Source organism: Sander lucioperca, chromosome 22 (genome assembly GCF_008315115.2).
Source record: "Sander lucioperca isolate FBNREF2018 chromosome 22, SLUC_FBN_1.2, whole genome shotgun sequence".
Lineage (NCBI taxonomy): Eukaryota > Metazoa > Chordata > Actinopteri > Perciformes > Percidae > Sander > Sander lucioperca.
Genome location: NC_050194.1, coordinates 17,014,176 through 17,033,546, shown reverse-complemented (window position 1 = coordinate 17,033,546; position 19,371 = coordinate 17,014,176). Strand labels below are relative to the sequence as shown.

Genomic DNA, 19,371 nt, shown 5'->3' with positions numbered 1-19,371 from the left:
GGGCTTCAGCTGAGCAAAAGTGACACCTACTGGTGAAAAGAGTCCACTGCAGAGTCTTTAATTCTGCATTCTTGAAATTGTTATGATCAAAGAAATTACGTCTTTATGAAATAAATTAAAGGCCACAAAATACCACAACATGTAGGCCTATATATGAAAGATTTAGAGGCGTGAGCTTGGACACAATTTAGATTATGGGTCACTGATTTAATTTTAGACCAAGGACACCTGTCCTTGTCAATACCAACATGTTCATAGTAAAGCCTCAACAGAGTTGAAAAAGAAATGTTGGAGGAAAAAGTCATACAAATGGGTAGTTTCCGAGTTATGTAAGCAACTACAAAGATTCATTTAGTCATCTATGAACAATCTACTGGAAAGTAAAGCAGTTCCTCCTGCCACTCCATCTGTCAAAGACTTGGTGAAGGTTTTGTATGGAGGAAAAAGATTTGGTAATCATGTGAATGAAGTTTGGCCTAACCTATTCATTGGGGACATGTAAGTATTTGACATTGCTTTTGACAGCTTATAAAATAAAAGGCTCTCTAGATTGGTTCCTTCTAATGTGTTTCTTGTTACAATTCCTGTTTCCTTTGTGAACAGGTCAGTGGCCAATGATCGCTACAGTCTGTGGAAGCTGGGAATCACTCATGTTCTGAATGTAGCTCATGGGAGCATGCACTGTCAGGGGAGTCATGGCTTCTATGGCTCCACTGTGGATTATTATGGAGTACCTGCAGATGACTCACCGTACTTTGACCTCTCTCGCTACTTCTTTCCCTCTGCTGAGTATATTCAGAGTGCACTTGACATGGCTGGTGGTAAATACCCATTGTGTTGCTTTATGGTCACTCAGTTTTTTTTATCTCGGTTTTTAGGTGACAGGTCTCTCTGCAAGTCACTCATCTTATCTGGAATAAAATCCCAGTATCACCTCATGCTTTAGGTTCATTATAATCTTTTTCTCCTTTTTCACCAGCTCGAGTTTTTGTCCACTGTGCAGTTGGAGTGAGCAGGTCTGCCTCCCTCGTCCTAGCCTACCTAATGATCCACCAGCATTACACCCTGCTAGAGGCTATCAATAAGGTCAAAGAGCACAGATGGATTTTCCCAAACAAAGGGTTTCTCAAACAGCTTCGTGCTTTGGATATGAAACTACGCAAGACATCATGAGTAATCCTCTGCACCTCAAAAATTGATTTTTTTAAAATTACTGAACCTCAAAAGCCCATTTCCCTGCCAGTGGAGGGAGTTAATGTACTTTTGACTTTAATCAGTTTGTTTCAAGAATGGTATTGAATCTATTGACCCGGGTGCTGTGTTTAATGTGAATCATGCTGCCTGTTCACAGGATATTGACTCTTATATAAGTAGGAAATCATTGCAATCACCTTACCCTTAGAATCCATTTTAAGACTCAGAATCCATAAAAAATACTCATTTAATCTTTGTTTTATGTTGAAGGAAATTTACATCCACTGTGATGTGTTGTGTATTCACTTTAAAACATGAACATCAATAGATGGTTTATAACACCGGATAATTTAGTTGTAAGCAGAGTTAAGTACATTTTAAATGTTGAAATTTTGTGATTTATTCTTAATTCTCAGAAAAAAAACCTTATTTTGTTGCCTTCTCTAAACTTTCTTAGATGTGTTGAGTTGCACTGGGGTAGAATTTGTACTCATGACCTCAATATTTATAAAATCATTGCCACGACCCCACCATCAGGTTCTTAAGACCATGTAAAACCACTTATCAGTGTATGCATGTTCAATGGTCTTATGTTGTGCACAATTTTTATTGACAAGGATTTAACTGCCAAGACGATCTCAGCTGCTTTTCGCACTGTTCACATGCTGAGCAAAATGTACATTAACTGCAAATGTCTTTTGTTTCCCTGCATGTTACAGTGTCAGTAGTGTAGTGTAGTGTCAGTATTGTCCTCTCAATTTCTGTCTTGTGGTTCCAGTGGTAGACTGGATTCCGGCTAATTTTATGTTATGGAGTCAAATGGTGGAAAACATTTTACGGTTTCTGAGAACATACAGTAGGTCTTTGAAACCTGACAATCTGCCTTGGCAGGAAGTTGACTATATAACATGAGAGTTTAGATTCCAATGGTCTCTTCTTACATCTTGTAAATCAGATGGAGAGAAAGTGTGGAATTTATTGAATATTTCTAATAAATGCTTGGATAACAGCTTGTCTAATACACTGTGTATGCACAGTATCAACTGAGCCTCTTCACACACAGGAACACACACAATTACACCTGCATCTCACCAGAATCACATTCACCAGCAGGAATAGATTTTATTTTTATGTACATATCAGGTGGGATTTGGTCCAACCACACAAACCACTGTAGATACATCAATAAGCAGATGCAGCAATCAATCAATAAATGTCTCCAGGTCAAAATGACTGGAGACATTTATTGACTTTTTGTATACAACAGCAGTATTTTTTTTTTTTTTTTTTACAAAACATCATTGCACCACATTTTACATACATGTTCATGACCCTGAATGAAGAGAGGTCAATACATTTCAAGGCTTAAAAGAGAGGTTAATTATGTTTTTCTTCTATTTAAAAGCTGGACTGGGTGAAATTGACCTGCCACATAATAGGAGGGTTAAAAGAGACACTCGAAGCAGTGTGAGGGTTTATGTCATGTGCAGCCAGCGGCAAAGCTTAATTTTTTTCCCTCTTGAGCTGATTTGCTTTCACACAATATTTATTTCGGAGCAGTAAAGTAGCTGCATTAAGCTGTTGCAGTATTTCTGTTCCATAAATGCTGCATTAAAGTGGACTTTCTGCCATCCAGTATAAGCAATGCACTTAAACATTGTGTCTATAATTGCATCCAATTATCACTGCATTATGAAATTATTCTTTGTTTGAGGCTTATTAAATTAGAGTCCCACAGCAGTGGGAAAAGCAGAGCTCGGGCTGCTCTGTTTGTTGTTCTGCCCTCTGCACGAGTAAGACTACACGCTAGGTTAAGCACTAAATTGGGTAACTGTTCAGTGACCGCAGATAAACACCTGTTCGTACAGATCATCCTGAGCCAGAGTGGACGGGAACCGCTTTGATACAACATACATTTGGACCAGCAATCGATCCAAGACGGGGGTTTCGGACCTAAAATGTCAGACTTGAAAGGCAAGAGAAAAGAATATCTAAGTGTGAAGGATCTGCAGAAGGTTTTGGACTCGTGCAAACTACATCTGAGTCAAGTTGATGAGGTCTGGCCAAACATATACATAGGGAATGTGTAAGTATACATTTCATTTCAGACTTATTGAGTTTGCCTCACAAGGAAATGTGAAACCTGTTACTTGTAAATGTTAAACTGTTGTCATCTTTTATATAACTCCTGCACATGATTGTGTTTTTCTGGTACAAAAACATTGTGCTGTAATGCTTAGTGTTCACAGAAGTCTTGAACCTCTTTCTGTCTCTTTGTCTTGCTAGGGCAGTAGCCCAAAACAAGACTGCTTTGCAGAAATTAGGTATAACTCATGTATTAAACGCTGCTCACTCCAAGCGAGGCAGCATAGGGAACCAAAGCTTTTATGGCAACGGCTTTGTGTATTGTGGCATTCCAGCAGATGACTCAACACACTTTGATCTGGATGTTTACTTCCAGCCTGCAGCTGATTTCATTCATAAAGCTCTGAAGGCACCTGATGGTAAGATTCTTCTTTTTCACATGAATTGTCATATGCATGCATAGTGACTAATTGCTGTAAAAATATGGTAGTTTTTTTTTTTATTCCTGCACATCACATCTTTTATTTCACTCCATAAATCCTTAATAAACCAATCCACTCAAATTCTCCCATCATACCGTCCTTTCAATGTCACTTGTCTCCACAATGTAACACACTTGTAATGGTATGTACGAGTATTTTCAGCCAGTAGTAGTAATAAGGGTCTTACCTTGCAGAATTTCAGTCTATAATGTGACAATGGCTCCTTTCAAAGAAGCTTTCAAGAGGAGGACGAGTTGGATTAAAGAGACAGTTGGGCCCAGCCTGCAAAGGGACCTTAAATGAACAAAGGCAATGAATTGTAGGCACTATTTTTAGCTCACAGCAGAAAAAAAGAAAGGCCAAAGTGTGAGACGGGTAGTCATGTATGATATTAATAAGACAGAGGCCTCTCACTAATCCTTCCTTCACACCACCCCTCTCTCTCCCTCATCTTGTCTGTTCTTCAGGGAAGGTTCTGGTGCACTGCATCATGGGAATGAGCCGGTCATCGACCTTGGTGTTAGCGTACCTCATGATCTACCATCACCTCACGCTCAAACGGGCTTTGCAGAAATTGATCGAGAAGAGAGCCATCTATCCCAACAGGAATTTCCTGGCTTTGCTGTTGGATCTGGATCTTCAGCTGACAAGAAAAAAGAAAACATGTCAGATACTGTAATCAAGAGAAGTTTATACTTTTTTTAGCCACACAGCAGCATTATGTCTAGGGATGGTGATGCCGGTCGGTCTGTTGGTCCAGACTGAAATATTTCTAATCGATTGTCATGAAATTCGGTTCAACTAATGACTAAATATCTGTGAGACTCCTTGAGTAGGCTAACAGTAGGCTAATCTATCATGTTGGCATGTTAAACGTAAAAATAAAAAGAAGAATGGGAAAGCTGCACACATTTAACTACACATAATAACTCAGCCCTCAGTTTTTAATTAGCATGTTAAATGTTGACATAATAACATTAATATAGGCCTACTAAATGTTATTGTAAGGAGAAAATCTGTACACTCATAACTTAAAAAAAAAACTCAATCAACATAATAATCACATAATGCTGTCTTCTAAATATTAGAAAGTTATGCCGAGTTAAACATTAGCATGTTAACCTGCTAAGTATGCACATGTTAACATGCTAACATACTAAGCATTACATACAAAATATTAGCAATTTAAAATGCTAATGTTGGCAAGCTGACATGGTATTGTAAATATTAGATGCCAACATGTAAGCTAGTTGTTAATATGCATTAAAACATGATGACAGTATGTTAACACGCTAACATGTCAGCATTCAGCTCAGTGCACAGCTGAGCCTAAGTACACTTCAAACTGGAAAGAAGTCTCGGCAAATTTGACAACGCAGAAATGTGGCGGTAACAACATAACATGGCCCAGAGCCGTATACGGCTCTGACATGGCCTGTTCTCTGGCCCCACCCTGAGGCCAAGCTTTACATTGCTTGCATCACTAGTGGTAAATGAGTTGCAAAGTTGTCTCTCAATTAGAATAAAATGTAGTTGTCTGCTTTATAATGAGCTACATAACTTCCTCATGGACCTGCCACCATGGTTAAGGACTTTATTGTTCTTTTGTTTTTTTATGTTTTTGGAGGCAGTGATGTTAAAAACAAATAATGTCTTAACAAAAAGACAGTTTGGAAACTTGATGCAATGCGAAGTGAAAAGCGAAAAAAGCGAAAAGCGAAGACTGAACAATTATTGCTAATGATTTGATGGAGCTTTTATGACTATTTATTTATGTCTTTCAGTTACCTCTCATCCTTGTAAGATTTCATTTTCTTCAGCACCTCACTTTATTTACAGCCGAATGGACCAAATTTCTTACGGAAAAATGTGTTTACAAAGCATCAGTTTTTTTGTAAACTCTGTAGACGACTCAGAAAAGATTCATGTTTCTGCAATTCAACATTCAAACTAAAAATGGGAATCAATCTACAGCACCCGTCTCTTTAACAAGACCACCTCATCAGTGTTCACAGAATGAAATTCCTTTGGTGTATTTGTCAAGTTAGTTGAGCTGATCATCACTGTACATCAAAAGGTTTCAGATCTTTTGATTGTCCAGGTCAAACACAAAAAGCTTCAAACATGCATCTACTATATAATAGTTTGACAGCAATGGTTCCTATTTGTTATAATTCATTATCTCTCAACCTCACTGTATCACACATGTAGTACACACTGAATTATATATTGCATATTTGTATTGTTGGAGTCAGATGTTCAATTTCAAAGGGTTTCATTTATGGATATTTTATTTGAATACAAGAAAAATAATATATTAAATTTGGACGTTTTGCAAGGAAACATGATAAAAATATATGTATTGTATAAGATACGTATTGTTTGTACTTATGTTCATCTTTCTTGTGTAATTCTTTTTGACATGCTACTTTTATGCTTTAGCCAAGACTATGGCAACATCACAGTTTTAACTGTAAACCTTATTTCAGTTTTTCAGTTTTATTTACTTTATATGCGGATCATTTATAAACGATCCAAATATATAGTAAAAGAGATCAGAAACTCCTGACGTGACCAAATGTACAGGTGTAAATTTTAACACATCACTGTGGAGAAGAATCTCAGTAGCGACTGTGTCAGATTTAAGCTTAGCAGCACTGATCTAATTCTGTTGCTATTGAAAAAGCTGTGTCCTATCCTCCCTCGTCTGCTGGTAGCTCGGGTAACCTTAAAGGAATGCAGAAGATGATGCCAGAATTATTTTGGGCTGAGATTCAGATGTTAAAATAGCAAAAAAGGTTGCAGGGTAGATTACCAAGGAGAACGCAGACAGTTGTGCTGTCGACCCACATGTAGCTCTTTTACAGAGACAACTTGAAAAGCAACGTTTCCAGCCAAGGCAAGTGTCTGCTAACAATGTGTTGTTACGGATTTGTTGCAGATAGAAGTCCATGTTGGAAAATATTGATTAGACTTTACAGTGTATGGATTTAAAGTACTTATACCTTTGTTTGCAGGGTAAACATGTTTATAAAGCACTTTAATAAATGAGGATGTACTGTGACGATACTGCATTGCCTTATGGTTTTACCACTTTCTTCTTTTATTAATTTGCTCAGAAATCTAAGGCTAAAGAGGGAAGTGTAATTCATTAAACCACCAAGAAGCCCGGAGGAGGAAAAAAAAGCCATTTTTATTTGCCCTCCATATTAACCGTGGGCACTTTCCCATACATAGCGTCTTTAATTACACAGAAGTAGAGCAGGAAGGACAGGTTAGCCTAAGGGGGGAGGCTATGAAAGCAGCGCTGCAGCTCAACATGTGCACCAGGGAAATCAGTTCTCTGCCCCGACTGTGGGAGGAAGGGAAGGGTTGTACTTATAGATCAATGAGGAGAAAGAAGAGCTTCCAGGTACACCGGGCACATGTTGTACTTGTGCAAAGACACAATTTTACTCTGCCTTCAAGACTCACACACACACACTCATATGCATGGAGTATATGCTGGGTCAGATGCAGCTTTTCTTGCATACACCGACACACATTCAACATGCACATGCAGACAGAGCCATCATGATGTTTGAGTGCACCTCCATATGTCCTGGCAGCTTAACAAAAGGTCAGTAAAACAGATTTGTTTGTTGAACGACTTATCCCTGTGGACACGACAATAAGTCTCCAAACCCTGAGTGCCACATTATGTCTCCACTCGCCAGCATAATGCAAATAAGAAGCTGTTAGGAGTTGTTAGCAGGTGGACCCAAACGCAGAACACAGACCAGGAAGCAAATCAAATATTACAGGTTAATTGCAGAAGTCACTGAAGCAGGAGATGACGGGTCAAGGTAAGTGAATGGCTGGAGAACGGCAAGGGGAAGCAGAGGGAATGAGTTGGCAGGCGAGCAAACAGGATTCCTGGAGGACAGTGAACAAACAAGCAATAGATGAGGTAACAAATGCCTAATTTCCACTGAATGGTTCGGCTTGGCTTGACTCAACTCACTTTTGGTACCTGGCGCTTTTCTCTATTTCGTTTTCCACTGCAGATAGTACTCTCTCAGTGTTCTCAGCTGATCGCCATAGCAAAACCGTGTGAAACTGCCATGACATCATCTTCAACGCAACACTCGCTGAATTCTTTCATCGGCAAGATGTCTGTCAACTGTACGACGTAGTGTACGGTGTAGTTTTGCGGGCTGCCATTTTTTTCTTTTAAATCTGGGGTGAGTGAATACAAAAATGTGTGGTTGCTATTGACAGTAGCTTGGCTAGTTAAAAAAATGGTAGGTTTGCGCAGGATGTCCCATGTTGCGTTTGTGACAGTTCTCTCTGACCAATCAGTGGTCTGCAGTGCTTCAACTCCACCTTGTAGTATTGGCTCAGCTCGCTTGGAACCTTGAAGGAGGTGGTACCAAAAGTACTAGGTACTATCCACAACCTTTGCTAATTAACTAAAAAAAAGAGCAAGTCGAGTTGAGTAGTGCCATGCCCTGCCATGCAGCGGAAATTCGGCAAAATATACGAGTAGAATCTACTTGTTGAGTCACTGGAATAGGCGTCTGAGCGTAGCTACCAGACTGGAATAACAATCTGGCGATGTGTGGAAGGTTGATTTGGGTTGATGAGCTGATTGTAGCCAGGTGTGTGGTGAGCAGAGAGCCATTAGAGGAGATAAGCTGATTGGTTAACGGCAGGACAGGAACGAGACTCGCACACAGAAGCCGTGACAGAAGCTGAGCTGCCAACAATTTCTTACTATAACAATGCATGCACATCGTTTGTACGTCCTCAGCCTGGAGCAGAAACATACAACTGCCTAAATGGATGCTAATGTATACAGTATGCATAGTATAAGTCTCACAAGCCTAGTGTGTAAATTGTAAATGCACAGGTTGGACCTGCCTGCAGGAAATGAAAAGCTGCTATACTGTAGCCCTTAAATACCAATTTTTCTGTATCTCTGGAGATAAATAAACCCACATGCTACTAAACTGAAATAATGAGCATCATAAGGTCATCTTACAATTATGCGTTCTTGTGGTCCTTTACTGCGTGAAGTGCTTTTATTGGCATAATTATAGTCTATATTTAAAGGCGATAGGCCTGTATACCTGATGTTCAAATTAACCATCCTCACTGTAATCCCACATTTTATTTCTCTTTCAGTGTTACCTCTCTATTGAATATATATATTAGAAGTCAGCATTCAAAGGAGTATCAAATTATGTCTCAAACTGTATCCACATGTGTGGTCCCAATTTCATAGCAATGACCAGTTCTGTTGGTTCAACAACAAGAACTTTTCCCGCTTCGGTCCCCCTACAGGTTGGAAGCGGAATTGTCCATACATTGTACATGACATTGTCCAGTTCATTCGAACTACAGATCCGCTACCCGATCTGGCAAACTTGCATAATGTAATGTAATGGACAATTCCGCTTCCAACCTGTAGGGGGACCGAAGCGGGAAGAGTTCTTTAGTGTTGCTTTAAACTCCCAGTTAAACTCTGTTAGAATATCATATGTGGTACTTTATGCGACAGGTTGTAAAAGCAGAAGTGGAGCATCCAGACATGCCCAGAGGCCTCAGCTGTTTGGCAAGCCCTGAGGGGGCAGACAGCAAGTATGAGACCCCCCCAGCTTCAGAGCTCCAGAAGTTAATGTGGACAAAGAAAGGGACCAGCAGCCATCTGGATATGGTTCAGCCCAGGATCTACATTGGAGACATGTGAGACCAGGCATACTAATAAAGGATATACAAAGTGTCACCAATGTAAGGGTTATAAAACTATTAGGCTAACGTATTAATTGTAAAAGCAGCACCAATATTTTATATTAACAAATATACTTGTACATAAAATGTGTTGTTTTTAGTGATGAACTCACAGGGAATTGCCACCTGACTCATTTCAGGGTCTGTTTGTGTACCTCACTACTTGTTTGCTAAGAAGTACGCCATATCAACTTAAGGTTATATGTCAGTGTTCAGTTTGTTTCTTTTCTTGCTTTTTTTTTTTTTTTTTTTACCTTTATTCATCCAGGTAAGTCGATTGAGAACTATTTCTCATTTGCAACGACAACCTGTCACATTCACACAGTTACACATTCATACCTGGAAGCTGCTTAGAACAACCACAGTCTGATCTGCTGGCCACTGAGCAGCTCCACTGGAGCGGTTGGGGTTAAGGGCCTTGCTCAAGGGCACCTCAGGGGTGGTAATGAGGAAGGGACAAGCGCTGCTCTTTCACTTTCCCCACCCAGATTTTATCCTGCCGGTCTGGGTATTGAAGATCGGTCTGCCCACCTCTGCTGGCCCCTAGTGGGGAAAAAAGTAATTTCAGGTTCTATAAAAAACATCTCATTCTTCAGTAAGAATTTAGTAGCTAAACAGTACTTTTGGGTTGCCAGGTTTTGAACCCACGTGTAAATGAAGGACCTCATTTACTAATTGTATGTTAGACAAATATGCTAAACATTAGCATGTTACCGTGCTAACCCTTTGCAACATTAACATGCTAACATAAACCATAGCCATACCAAGCGGGTAAGCTTAGCTTCAGAGCGTGAACCTCCTATGGCGCCATTTTGATGCTACCAAACAATCACCCGACGTTAGCATCCCACTGACTGCCATTCATTTTGACGTCACTTTGACAGCGAATAACTTTACATCTGAAGCGTTTAAATACTCTATTTGTCCATTGTTTATTTCTAAAGAAACACGACAATGTATAAAAGGCTCCATTACCTTGTATCTCACGTTATGGCTCCGTACTGTCGCATAGTAGAGGAATTACCGTATAGTACAGGAGAAGCTCGCAGGCAGTATCAACTTACATTGGCTGTTTAAGTTTAATTACTAATGTTAACTAGCATTTTAGTTAGCAATAATTAGCCTGTGTCCATGTTATCTCCTTACATATACCTACGCTCTCCGTCTCTGCAAGATTGGGAATGATTGAGATTTCTCTTGGCACAGCTACCAGAAGACTTCCAACTTTCAGACAGGTTGCTCACGGCACATTTACGTCGTCTCTCTCAGTTGGAGGCTGCGTAGTAACGCTCAGCGCTCACCGGAAAAGTGCTTCTAACGGCCTTCACTGGTCTCCGTCCAGAGCAACGGGATCTGTTGGTCCAGTTTATATACAGTCTATGAGCCATACACTAAACATTAGCACATTATTAAACTGCTACTTTTACACAAATTAGCCATGGATGTAGCATTAAAACATGAACATTCTAACAAGCCAACGTGCCAAATATATATATTTTTTTTACAGAAGGTACCGAGTAGGTGCATCCAACAGTTAGTTTAATTTGCACAGGTTTAGACATCTGTCTCTGGGATTTCTGTTACCACACAAATATGATTGTTAGTGTTTAAGTACAGAAACATTAATAAAAATAAAATAGCAAATAATTATTTTTCAAGAAACATTATCTCCATTGCCTTGGATAATCCACAGACCTCGCTGCCAGTTTTTAACTATTTCTTTGGGGGAAAGTTTTTTCAATCCACTATTTATTTATTGTTATTGTTATTTGGGTGAACAGAGCAAGCTACTATGTTACACCAACCAAAACGTTTCATAACTTAGATGTGGGTCCACAACTTGGCAACACAAACAGCTAACAAATATATAAAGCATTAGTAAATGTTTTATTTGTCATGAATATGACAAATTTTAAATCATGTATCAGCATTTTTTTTTATTGCACAATGGTCATATGTATGCTTGGAAATGATGAACCCTTCTTTCACTTCTCTACCCTGAGAGATAACTATGCTTTTTTTCCCTTTAGGTATGCAGCCAAAGACAAGAGGACACTCCAGGCTCACCACATCACCCATGTACTTAACGCTGCTGATGGGAAGTTCAACGTGAACACAGGCCCCAGCTTCTACCGAGACACCAAAATCACTTATCATGGAGTGGAAGCTTTTGACATGCCATCCTTTAACTTGAGTCCCTTCTTTTACCCAGCAGCCAATTTTATCAAGAACGCTTTGAGCTCGCCAACAGGTGAGGAGCTCTCACCAAGCTCAAGGCATTTCTTAACATTTTCACACATTAACTTGGGGGAGACAAAAAAAAATAATTCTGCAAGCCAAAGTACAGAAATGTGTCAGTCAATTCCCATTACAGCAGCCCCCAGTTGTATCAGTCATTAAAATGCAAATCAAACACTAAACATAATATCAAGCTAATATCTTTCCCCCATGGTAATCTTCTCATAAACTCAGACCTTGGCCAGGAAAATTGTTTTTAAATGGATTGCGCTGGTAATTTGTAAGCAACACTTTTATTGGACATGGAAATTACACAATTATGTTTGTGGCCTGTGTCTGCCTGGCCTTTTATGCAAAGTAAAGTCAGTATCTGACATGACAGTAATAAGATGAGGCCTCCTTATTCACATGCTGGCTGATCTGGGGCTCCAGTGTGTGGCGGGGCCTACAGTAATCCCCAGCAGAAATACACAGACACCAAGACAGTTCAATTACGCGCTCCCCTGCACCCTAATCCTCAGGCCGGATAAGGAACTAGGGATTACTGTGTGTAGAAACATTTGTTGCAACATTGTTGAAAACTTTTAGTCAGGAGTTTGAAGTACTCCTCTCTGTGATGTTTTTAATCCACAGAGTAACAAATTAGACAGTTAGAATAAAGTCATTGCATGGTTGTAATTATGGACATGGAGCTTGTAGAGGATGGCTGAGCTCTAGACTGAGCAGGAAGTGATGTTGAGTTTTGTTTCCGCTGATTGGCAGGTAAAGTGTTTGTCCACTGTGCGATGGGTCTCAGCCGCTCGGCCACCTTGGTTCTGGCCTACTTGATGATCTACGAGAACATGACACTGGTGGACGCCATCAAAGCTGTCAGCGCCAACAGGAACATCTCACCTAACAATGGTTTCCTGGAGCAGCTCAGAGAGCTGGACGTGAAGCTGCACTGCCAGGGATCATCCAGGAGCTGGAGTGCCAACGGGCGGACTTGAGCTAAAAATCCATCCGTCGATAAATTTGGATTATACTGTTGAGTTTGTAGTAGATATTCCAGCGAAGATATGAATGTAAAAACATGCTCTTATTGCCTTTTCTTTGTAGACAAATTTCATTTTTTTTGTGAAGAAATGAAAGTGACTTAAATTACGTTAAAGGCTTTTTATTGTAATAAACTACGATTTAAAGATCAAAACCAACAGTGACTACAGTGGCCGGGTTGGCTCAGTTGGTAGAGCAGGCGCACATGTATATAGAGGTTTATGACTCGACGCAGAGGTCCATGGTTCGAGTCCGACCTGTGACAATTTCCTGCATGTCTTCCCCCTTTCTCACCTAGCTGTCCTGTCCATTAAAAGGCGGAAAAAAAATAAATAAATAATCTTTAAAACCAACAGTGACTTTATCCTAGCCCCTCTTAATCTCACTAATTATTAGCATGTTATACTTAAATAAAAATATGTTTTAATCTGTACAGAAACATGAGAGTGGTGCCATTCTTTTCATTAACTCTCAGAGAGAAAGCATAAAACATTTTCCTAAAAAAGAAAAATTGGAAATTCTATAATTCTATGACAAAATTGGCAAACTCCCATCTGCTGGTGAAGATCATATGATGGAAAGCCCCAAAACAGCCACTAAATGGAGCTTGAGTTGAGATCGTCAACAACCGCTGTAGTGTCACTCAGCAGTGTAAACGGTAAACTGTGTCACCGAGCATGCTCGGTGATGTTTGCCTGACTCTGAGCTTCTCTCCAGAAATGAAAAATGCTGTCCATCATAATGAGGAAATAAGTCACCAAATAGTAGTTATAACAGTTTTCGGATCATAATATGAGGCAGTGGCTAAATTAATGAAATTCATAAATGAAAAGATAAATATAACACCAGCATTATCCTTTAAATTCTCTAAAATGAGGTACACGTTGATGTGGTTTGAACTGATGCAACGTGGCAACTTCCTCACCATGTTAAATCACTTACAATATTACAACTGTAATCACTGCTGTGGTTCTGTAGTTAAAGCTGTCACAACAAAAGCAACCTGGCTTCTGCCACAGTCATCTGAGGAATAAATAGTCTCTGGCATCTTCAGCTGTCTCGTTCCACCGGGGCTCAGCCTCTAAACAACACGGATACTCTGCTCAGACGGAAAAAGCTGCACCAAAGAGGTTAGAGTTTACCGTGGTTCCTTTCCAAATGCCTACAGGAAGAAAAACTAGCATGACAGCGGAAATAACTTATAAGCAAATTTTTCATCCGGGAACATAAAGTAGCCTATTTGGGGAAATTATCTAACCGTTATCTAAGTGTTGAGCCGAATATAATTAGTGATAATTATACAACAACACTAAAGTGAAAGACGCAGATATGAGCCCAGAGGAGGAGCCAGAGTATCAGACACCACCCACCTGCGATCTGCTCAGCCTTCTGCTAAGGAACAGACACCCCACTGGAGCTGTCAACGAGGTTTGGCCCAACCTCTACATTGGAGACGTGTAAGTAACATTCTCACTTCAGGGCCCCGCTGCAATATGGTGATCTGATTGTGAAACTGTTGCTGCAAACAAGTCCTGTATTTGGCCAACTCATGGGACAAATATAAAATCTGTACATTTGAGTCACCAGTGATGCATTTGCAAACATATGCTTACAGAGCTGGCCACAGGCGAGAAAAATCTCCAAAGGCTACATTCCTTATCTCATCTCTTGTGTCGTTTACAGTGCTACAGCTCAGCATAAAACCCTGTTAATGGATCTGGGAATAACACATGTGGTGAATGCTGCAGACGGTCCCCAGCACATTGACACTGGGCCACGTTTCTACAAAGACACCAACATACAGTATCATGGAGTAGAAGCACCAGACTGTAAAGATTTTGACTTGAGCCCATTCTTCACTGAGACGGCTGATTTTATTCATGGTGCCCTGAGTCAGAAAGGTACATTTCATCCATTTGAGCCACAGAAAAATATTGTGGTAAAAAAATGTGATTTTTGAAGATGCATCATCGAGCTGAAAATCTAATGTTACAACTAAATCTTAAAAATGATGACCCAAAAACGCAGAATTTGTTTGCAATATATATATGGCATGCCAGAGGGACTAAATAAATATTAAACTGCTGCATAGCAACTTGTACAAGAAAGATGTCCCTCTCCAAAAAAAAAAAAAAAAAAAAAAAAAAAAATATCTAAAAATAAGTAAGTGTAAAGGTGTTTAAAAAATGAGGGTTCATGACCAACTGAGGTGTTTGGCGACTCCAGAGTTTGCTCTTTATCTTCATCAAGGCATTCTCATCAAGGATTTTTTTTTTATTTTTTAACTTGGTTTTATGTGGACAAATAACTGCTTTTTCATTGAAGAGAATCTATTTTTTGCATTTTGCACCAAAATCTATAAGAAAAACTATTTCAAAATCGTATGAATGAAGCAACCTGACACTAATGTGAGATTTGTTTTCACATTTTACGCCTGTACAGTCGGTTTGTTTTCATCCCAACTTTGTTATTTTGAGAATATTAAACCATGAGCTGACTGTCTTGGCACACCCCTACATTAGGAAAATAAATATAAAAACAAAAGAAACAAGTCTTTGCAATCAGTCACATTCTGATGCTTATGTAGCTATGAGCATCAGAATGCATGCTTCATACAGACACAGCTGACAATTGAAGTGAATCTGTCTCTTGCCCGTGTAGGTAAGGTGCTCGTCCACTGTGCACGAGGAATCAGCCGCTCAGCAACTTTAGCACTGGCCTTCCTCATGATCAGAGAAAGACTTACCCTCGTAGAGGCTGTGGAGGCTGTTCGCAGGCACAGAAACATTCTTCCAAATGTTGGATTTCTGAATCAACTCTGTCACTTGGACTCTTCCTTGGCCCTGCAGAGGAAAACAACACATCATCAAGGAGTGGAGAAGTAGAGCATGGGAAGAGATTTTCTTTCAACAAGGAATTTTGTATCTGTTCAATACAACAACAAAAATCACATATTTTTTACATTACAGCTAAACATTTTTAAAATATGACTGCTTTGTTTTGGATTTGTTTATGTATTTTTCTACCTTCTAGGCAGCAATTGGTTTCCAATAATTTACATACATGAAAATTAGTTGGCACCATTAGCACACTTTGTGTAATCCATCATATTGCAGTCACATTTTCATTGCATTATAATGCAATATTAGTGCAGATTCAATTCAGAGGTCTGCACTGTATTACATCATACCAATACAAACACAAATGAATGTAGACTTGATGTTCACTTTGGATAACAAAACTCAAGCAAGTTTCAAGAGCCTGTTAAAGAGAGCTGTACTTGGACTTGACTCGTCAGACTTGCAAACAAAAATGAGGACTTGAGACTTGACTTGGACTTTGCTGAAAGACCTGAGACTAGCTCTTGCCTCAAATTACTTGAGAGACAACTTGAGACTTGACCAGACACTTGCTGTGATAGAGCTTAGACTCTCAAATGATTTGTGACTTGACTAGGAATTGTCTCCAATGTCTTGATACAGAAAAAAAGTAAAATCAAGTCTGTTGTGAACTGGTTTTCATATTGTACAGGACGTTTTGAAACCGATGGCTGTCTGCAGTGTCAGGAAAAATACATCAAAATCAAATCTAGAACTGTAAGGCATGCATTTAAAAACAGTCAGCAGAAATGTAAAGTATACATGAATTGTAGTCAAGGAGCTGAAACATACAGAAACAACGGTATGGTCACATACACAGCACAATCAATATCACAGAGGCCATTAAAACAAATGTAGCACAACTGCCAAAACCCTGCTGTTCTTGAACAACACAAAAACAGTGTGCCTATAAATAAACAACGCTCCACCTATATATTCACATTTCTCAAAATATCGTGTCTTAACTGCTGCAATCCAGTATTGTACAGTTAAAACTGTGATGTCTAAAGCGGCTTGATACAAGATGATAAAAATATGCCAGCATGGTTCTGAGTGTGTATACAGATTCAGGTCAGACTTTGAAAAGAGATGAAACGCTGAAGCCATCTTAATAAGAGATGCTCTCCAGAGCACATGGGAGAAAGAGAGAGATGCTGTCAAAATAAAAGGAATTGGATATCACAGGTTTAATGATTTCACTGTCAGAATGAATGATGGCAGAGTATGAAGATATGAGGGAAAAATAAAAGAGTCTGATGGTGTGAAAACTCTGTCTGACATGTTAGCAGCTTCATCCAGCCATTCTGCAATACAGTCATCATCACACTCTCACTTTGGGGGCTCGCATTTAGATCACTGAATGGACCATGCATATCATATAATGGGGAATCAAAGACATGTGCCATCCTGTGAAAAACCTCATCTGTCTAACAGTCTGACACATTTCAGTTCTCATTTGGCCCCAAGAGGCTCCAGAAAATGCACCTTTAACGGGTGTTGTGAAGTAGCGCATACACGTTTTCTCCCAGCTTCTTAAGATATGCAGAAAGGCTAAAGGAAACTGACACAATTTCAAGAAGTCGCTCATACGGCTGAGCAAAAGCTTAGTGTCCTGTTCACTCCAGTGAATATGGGTATCCTTTGGCAAGTGCAAAGTTTGGGTAAGCACAGCTTTCTGCCAGCAGCAGCGATTAAAGTTGTGTGTTTAGAAGTGGATGGCAGGGACTGGTTGGGCAGAAGTTTTCCCCACAGGCACGGAACGTGGCAGCTAAGGTCATGGGCCCGCCACATCACAGCCCTAAAAATATCCTCTGCACTTGATTCCCGTCACAGAGCGGTTATACAATCTGTGCCCTCACTTGAGCCTGCCAGAATTAAACCTTACCATTTTCTGCCTTTACGGACTGCTTCACAACAAGCTGCCAGAATGATGAAAACATTTCCAAGCAGGAAAACGAAGGACTTCAATCTCTTGGTGAGTGGTATTGGGAGATGCATGGGAAAAACAAAGCTGTATTTTTTTCTTGATTGCAGAGGGAGAAAATGGAAGGGAAAAAAAGCAAGTGTGGTATTTTTCCCCCCTTAAGCTAATAAATCATATGTGAAAGGAAGCCACAGCGAAGAAAATGGCTTCTCACAAGTCAAAGACTGGCACCAAGCTAAATGTTACAAAGGCAGCGGAGGAATTCAGTCCAGTGGATGAATATGTCACACCTGGGGGCTATGAGCTGGAGAAAATCCTAAACCATGGGAGTGTGGTTTACACTCATGTCAACGAGGTCTGGCCTAACGTCTACATCGGGGATGAGTAAGTAAAAAAGTATTAATATTCTAAACTGAATAACATAATGGAGGATTAAAACAATACCTACTCCGGCTTCTTGCAGGCAGACTGCAAAGGACAAAAATAATCTGAAGAAATTGGGGATTACGCACATCTTGAATGCAGCAGAGGGGACGTGGAACAACGTGGACACCGGAGCTGGTTACTACACTGACATGGACGTCGTCTACTATGGCGTGGTAGCAGAAGACGTCGCAACATTTAACCTTAGCCAGTATTTCCTCTCTGCTGCCCGGTTTATAGAAGAAACATTGAGCAATCCTCAGAGTAAGATAACGAATAGTTAAAGCCAGTAACGTTATTGAAATGTGACTCTTAAACCTTGGCCCTCTGATCCCCCCCCTACCCGATGATGATCGCAGTATACTTAAAAACTAAGTTTGTGTGTAATGTTAACTTAATTGTTGGAGTTTACATGCCTCTCAAAAGCCTTGGTTTAAATGTTTATCAAAAGTTAATCTTGAAAACGGCCTGGATAATACATTCCCAACGAACTCCTCCTCACCAGCGGTAACGTGACTGGCGTCTTCCATCATGAACCAACCAGGCTAACTAGCTAGCTAGTTTATCGGCGGTGCTACGACAACAAAGGAGCCCGCTCATTTAGAGTGAAGATATGATTGGTCCATTAAAACCCTCTGAAAGCATAACATTTTCTTCCCGGCAACTGCAGATGCAGCAAAATTCTGATAGGTCGACACTTTACTTAACCCTTCACATTCCAACGATTGTCAAATTATAAATTGATCAAATAAAAATGACAACTGATGACTTTTTAAATAATGTTTTTGTTATCTTAGGCCCTCTCTGAGGATTCCCCACTTGTTAAAGGGTCACGTTAGCCGTATCACAGAAATGACTATGGCTATCTAATTTTGATAGTTTGGGTTTTAATAGATATTCGTCCATAAACATCCACTAGGCTACCGTGTATGAGTATGTAGGCTGATAAAGGGAATTTAGTTTATGGTGCTGAAAGATTTTTTTTTTCAGATGTAATTTTTTAATGCCTCAAGAACCACAATTTAAATTTAATTCACCTTCATTATATTAAGTTAATAGCAAAACACTTTGGTTCAAGGTGCCCGGGTTTTGAGATATTCACCATTAAACTTGAGCCACCATCCTTGTGTATTGGCATGAAAGGAATTTACAATATTGGAAATGTTTCTATTCTTTGGAGGACCTCAAATTAAATTTGGTGGCAGAAATTTCAGTCATGGATCCTTAAACCAAAACTTTTCGCTTGGTTAGACACCACTAGTGAAGAATATTTTTATGATTTGGGTTAACTTACCCTCTAAATTGACAACAAAATTAGAAACAATTTGCAACATAGCTA

The 19,371-nt window shown here is 39.7% G+C and overlaps 5 protein-coding genes and 1 long non-coding RNA gene across 8 annotated transcripts in view; 5 read left to right on the top strand and 1 right to left on the bottom strand.

Moving 5' to 3' along the window:
- The first annotated feature begins 10 nt into the window (after window positions 1-10).
- LOC116061133 (dual specificity protein phosphatase 13) lies at window positions 11-2,476 on the top strand. Its single transcript, XM_031315058.2, has 3 exons — window positions 11-498; window positions 604-821; window positions 980-2,476. Exons 1-3 carry the CDS (start codon window positions 362-364, stop codon window positions 1,171-1,173), a joined length of 549 nt encoding a protein of 182 aa, XP_031170918.2. The 5' UTR covers window positions 11-361; the 3' UTR covers window positions 1,174-2,476.
- On the bottom strand, window positions 2,292-18,792 carry LOC116061134. Its single transcript, XR_004896366.1, has 4 exons — window positions 18,535-18,792; window positions 15,553-15,649; window positions 3,949-4,404; window positions 2,292-3,160 (listed from the first exon to the last, which is right to left on the bottom strand). It is a non-coding gene; the product is annotated as an uncharacterized LOC116061134 (long non-coding RNA).
- On the top strand, window positions 3,041-6,825 carry LOC116061132 (dual specificity protein phosphatase 26-like). The gene is made up of 3 exons (XM_031315057.2): window positions 3,041-3,280; window positions 3,481-3,698; window positions 4,229-6,825. Exons 1-3 carry the CDS (start codon window positions 3,153-3,155, stop codon window positions 4,438-4,440), a joined length of 558 nt encoding a protein of 185 aa, XP_031170917.1. The 5' UTR covers window positions 3,041-3,152; the 3' UTR covers window positions 4,441-6,825.
- Window positions 6,565-12,964, top strand: LOC116061129 (dual specificity phosphatase DUPD1-like). Of its 3 annotated transcripts, none has more exons than XM_031315055.2 (4): window positions 6,565-6,660; window positions 9,304-9,488; window positions 11,564-11,784; window positions 12,534-12,964. In XM_031315055.2, the coding sequence occupies exons 2-4, from the start codon at window positions 9,334-9,336 to the stop codon at window positions 12,758-12,760; spliced, it is 603 nt and encodes a 200-aa protein (XP_031170915.1). In that variant the 5' UTR covers window positions 6,565-6,660; window positions 9,304-9,333; the 3' UTR covers window positions 12,761-12,964. The 3 variants fall into 3 exon arrangements, with proteins under 3 accessions (XP_031170915.1, XP_035853430.1, XP_035853431.1); XM_035997537.1 differs by lacking the exon at window positions 6,565-6,660 and adding an exon at window positions 7,587-7,710; XM_035997538.1 differs by lacking the exon at window positions 6,565-6,660 and adding an exon at window positions 7,921-8,185.
- On the top strand, window positions 13,880-14,897 carry LOC116061131 (dual specificity phosphatase DUPD1-like). The gene is made up of 2 exons (XM_031315056.2): window positions 13,880-14,263; window positions 14,490-14,897. The coding sequence occupies exons 1-2, from the start codon at window positions 14,136-14,138 to the stop codon at window positions 14,764-14,766; spliced, it is 405 nt and encodes a 134-aa protein (XP_031170916.2). The 5' UTR covers window positions 13,880-14,135; the 3' UTR covers window positions 14,767-14,897.
- The window catches only part of LOC116061128 (dual specificity phosphatase DUPD1-like), a 4,006-nt gene continuing 2,120 nt past the window's right edge, over window positions 17,486-19,371 (top strand). Inside the window, exons 1-3 of the mRNA XM_031315054.2 lie at window positions 17,486-17,660; window positions 17,773-17,993; window positions 18,073-18,296. Of these exons, the coding sequence (XP_031170914.1) occupies window positions 17,812-17,993; window positions 18,073-18,296 (406 nt within the window). The 5' untranslated portion in view covers window positions 17,486-17,660; window positions 17,773-17,811. The remainder of the gene's footprint in view (window positions 17,661-17,772; window positions 17,994-18,072; window positions 18,297-19,371) is intronic.

What these genes read in the sequence shown, in the direction of transcription:
- LOC116061133 (XM_031315058.2), top strand. Translation starts at nt 362, where the DNA reads ATGAACAATCTACTGGAAAGTAAAGCAGTTCCTCCTGCCACTCCATCT. An exon ending in AACCTATTCATTGGGGACAT is followed by an intron (nt 499 to 603) that starts GTAAGTATTTGA and finishes CTTTGTGAACAG; the next exon opens with GTCAGTGGCCAATGATCGCT. An exon ending in TGCACTTGACATGGCTGGTG is followed by an intron (nt 822 to 979) that starts GTAAATACCCAT and finishes CTTTTTCACCAG; the next exon opens with CTCGAGTTTTTGTCCACTGT.
- LOC116061132 (XM_031315057.2), top strand. Translation starts at nt 3,153, where the DNA reads ATGTCAGACTTGAAAGGCAAGAGAAAAGAATATCTAAGTGTGAAGGAT. An exon ending in AACATATACATAGGGAATGT is followed by an intron (nt 3,281 to 3,480) that starts GTAAGTATACAT and finishes TTGTCTTGCTAG; the next exon opens with GGCAGTAGCCCAAAACAAGA. An exon ending in AGCTCTGAAGGCACCTGATG is followed by an intron (nt 3,699 to 4,228) that starts GTAAGATTCTTC and finishes TCTGTTCTTCAG; the next exon opens with GGAAGGTTCTGGTGCACTGC.
- LOC116061129 (XM_035997537.1), top strand. Translation starts at nt 7,615, where the DNA reads ATGGCTGGAGAACGGCAAGGGGAAGCAGAGGGAATGAGTTGGCAGGCG. An exon ending in ACAAACAAGCAATAGATGAG is followed by an intron (nt 7,711 to 9,303) that starts GTAACAAATGCC and finishes TTTATGCGACAG; the next exon opens with GTTGTAAAAGCAGAAGTGGA. An exon ending in CGCTTTGAGCTCGCCAACAG is followed by an intron (nt 11,785 to 12,533) that starts GTGAGGAGCTCT and finishes GCTGATTGGCAG; the next exon opens with GTAAAGTGTTTGTCCACTGT.
- LOC116061131 (XM_031315056.2), top strand. Translation starts at nt 14,136, where the DNA reads ATGAGCCCAGAGGAGGAGCCAGAGTATCAGACACCACCCACCTGCGAT. An exon ending in AACCTCTACATTGGAGACGT is followed by an intron (nt 14,264 to 14,489) that starts GTAAGTAACATT and finishes TGTCGTTTACAG; the next exon opens with TGCTACAGCTCAGCATAAAA.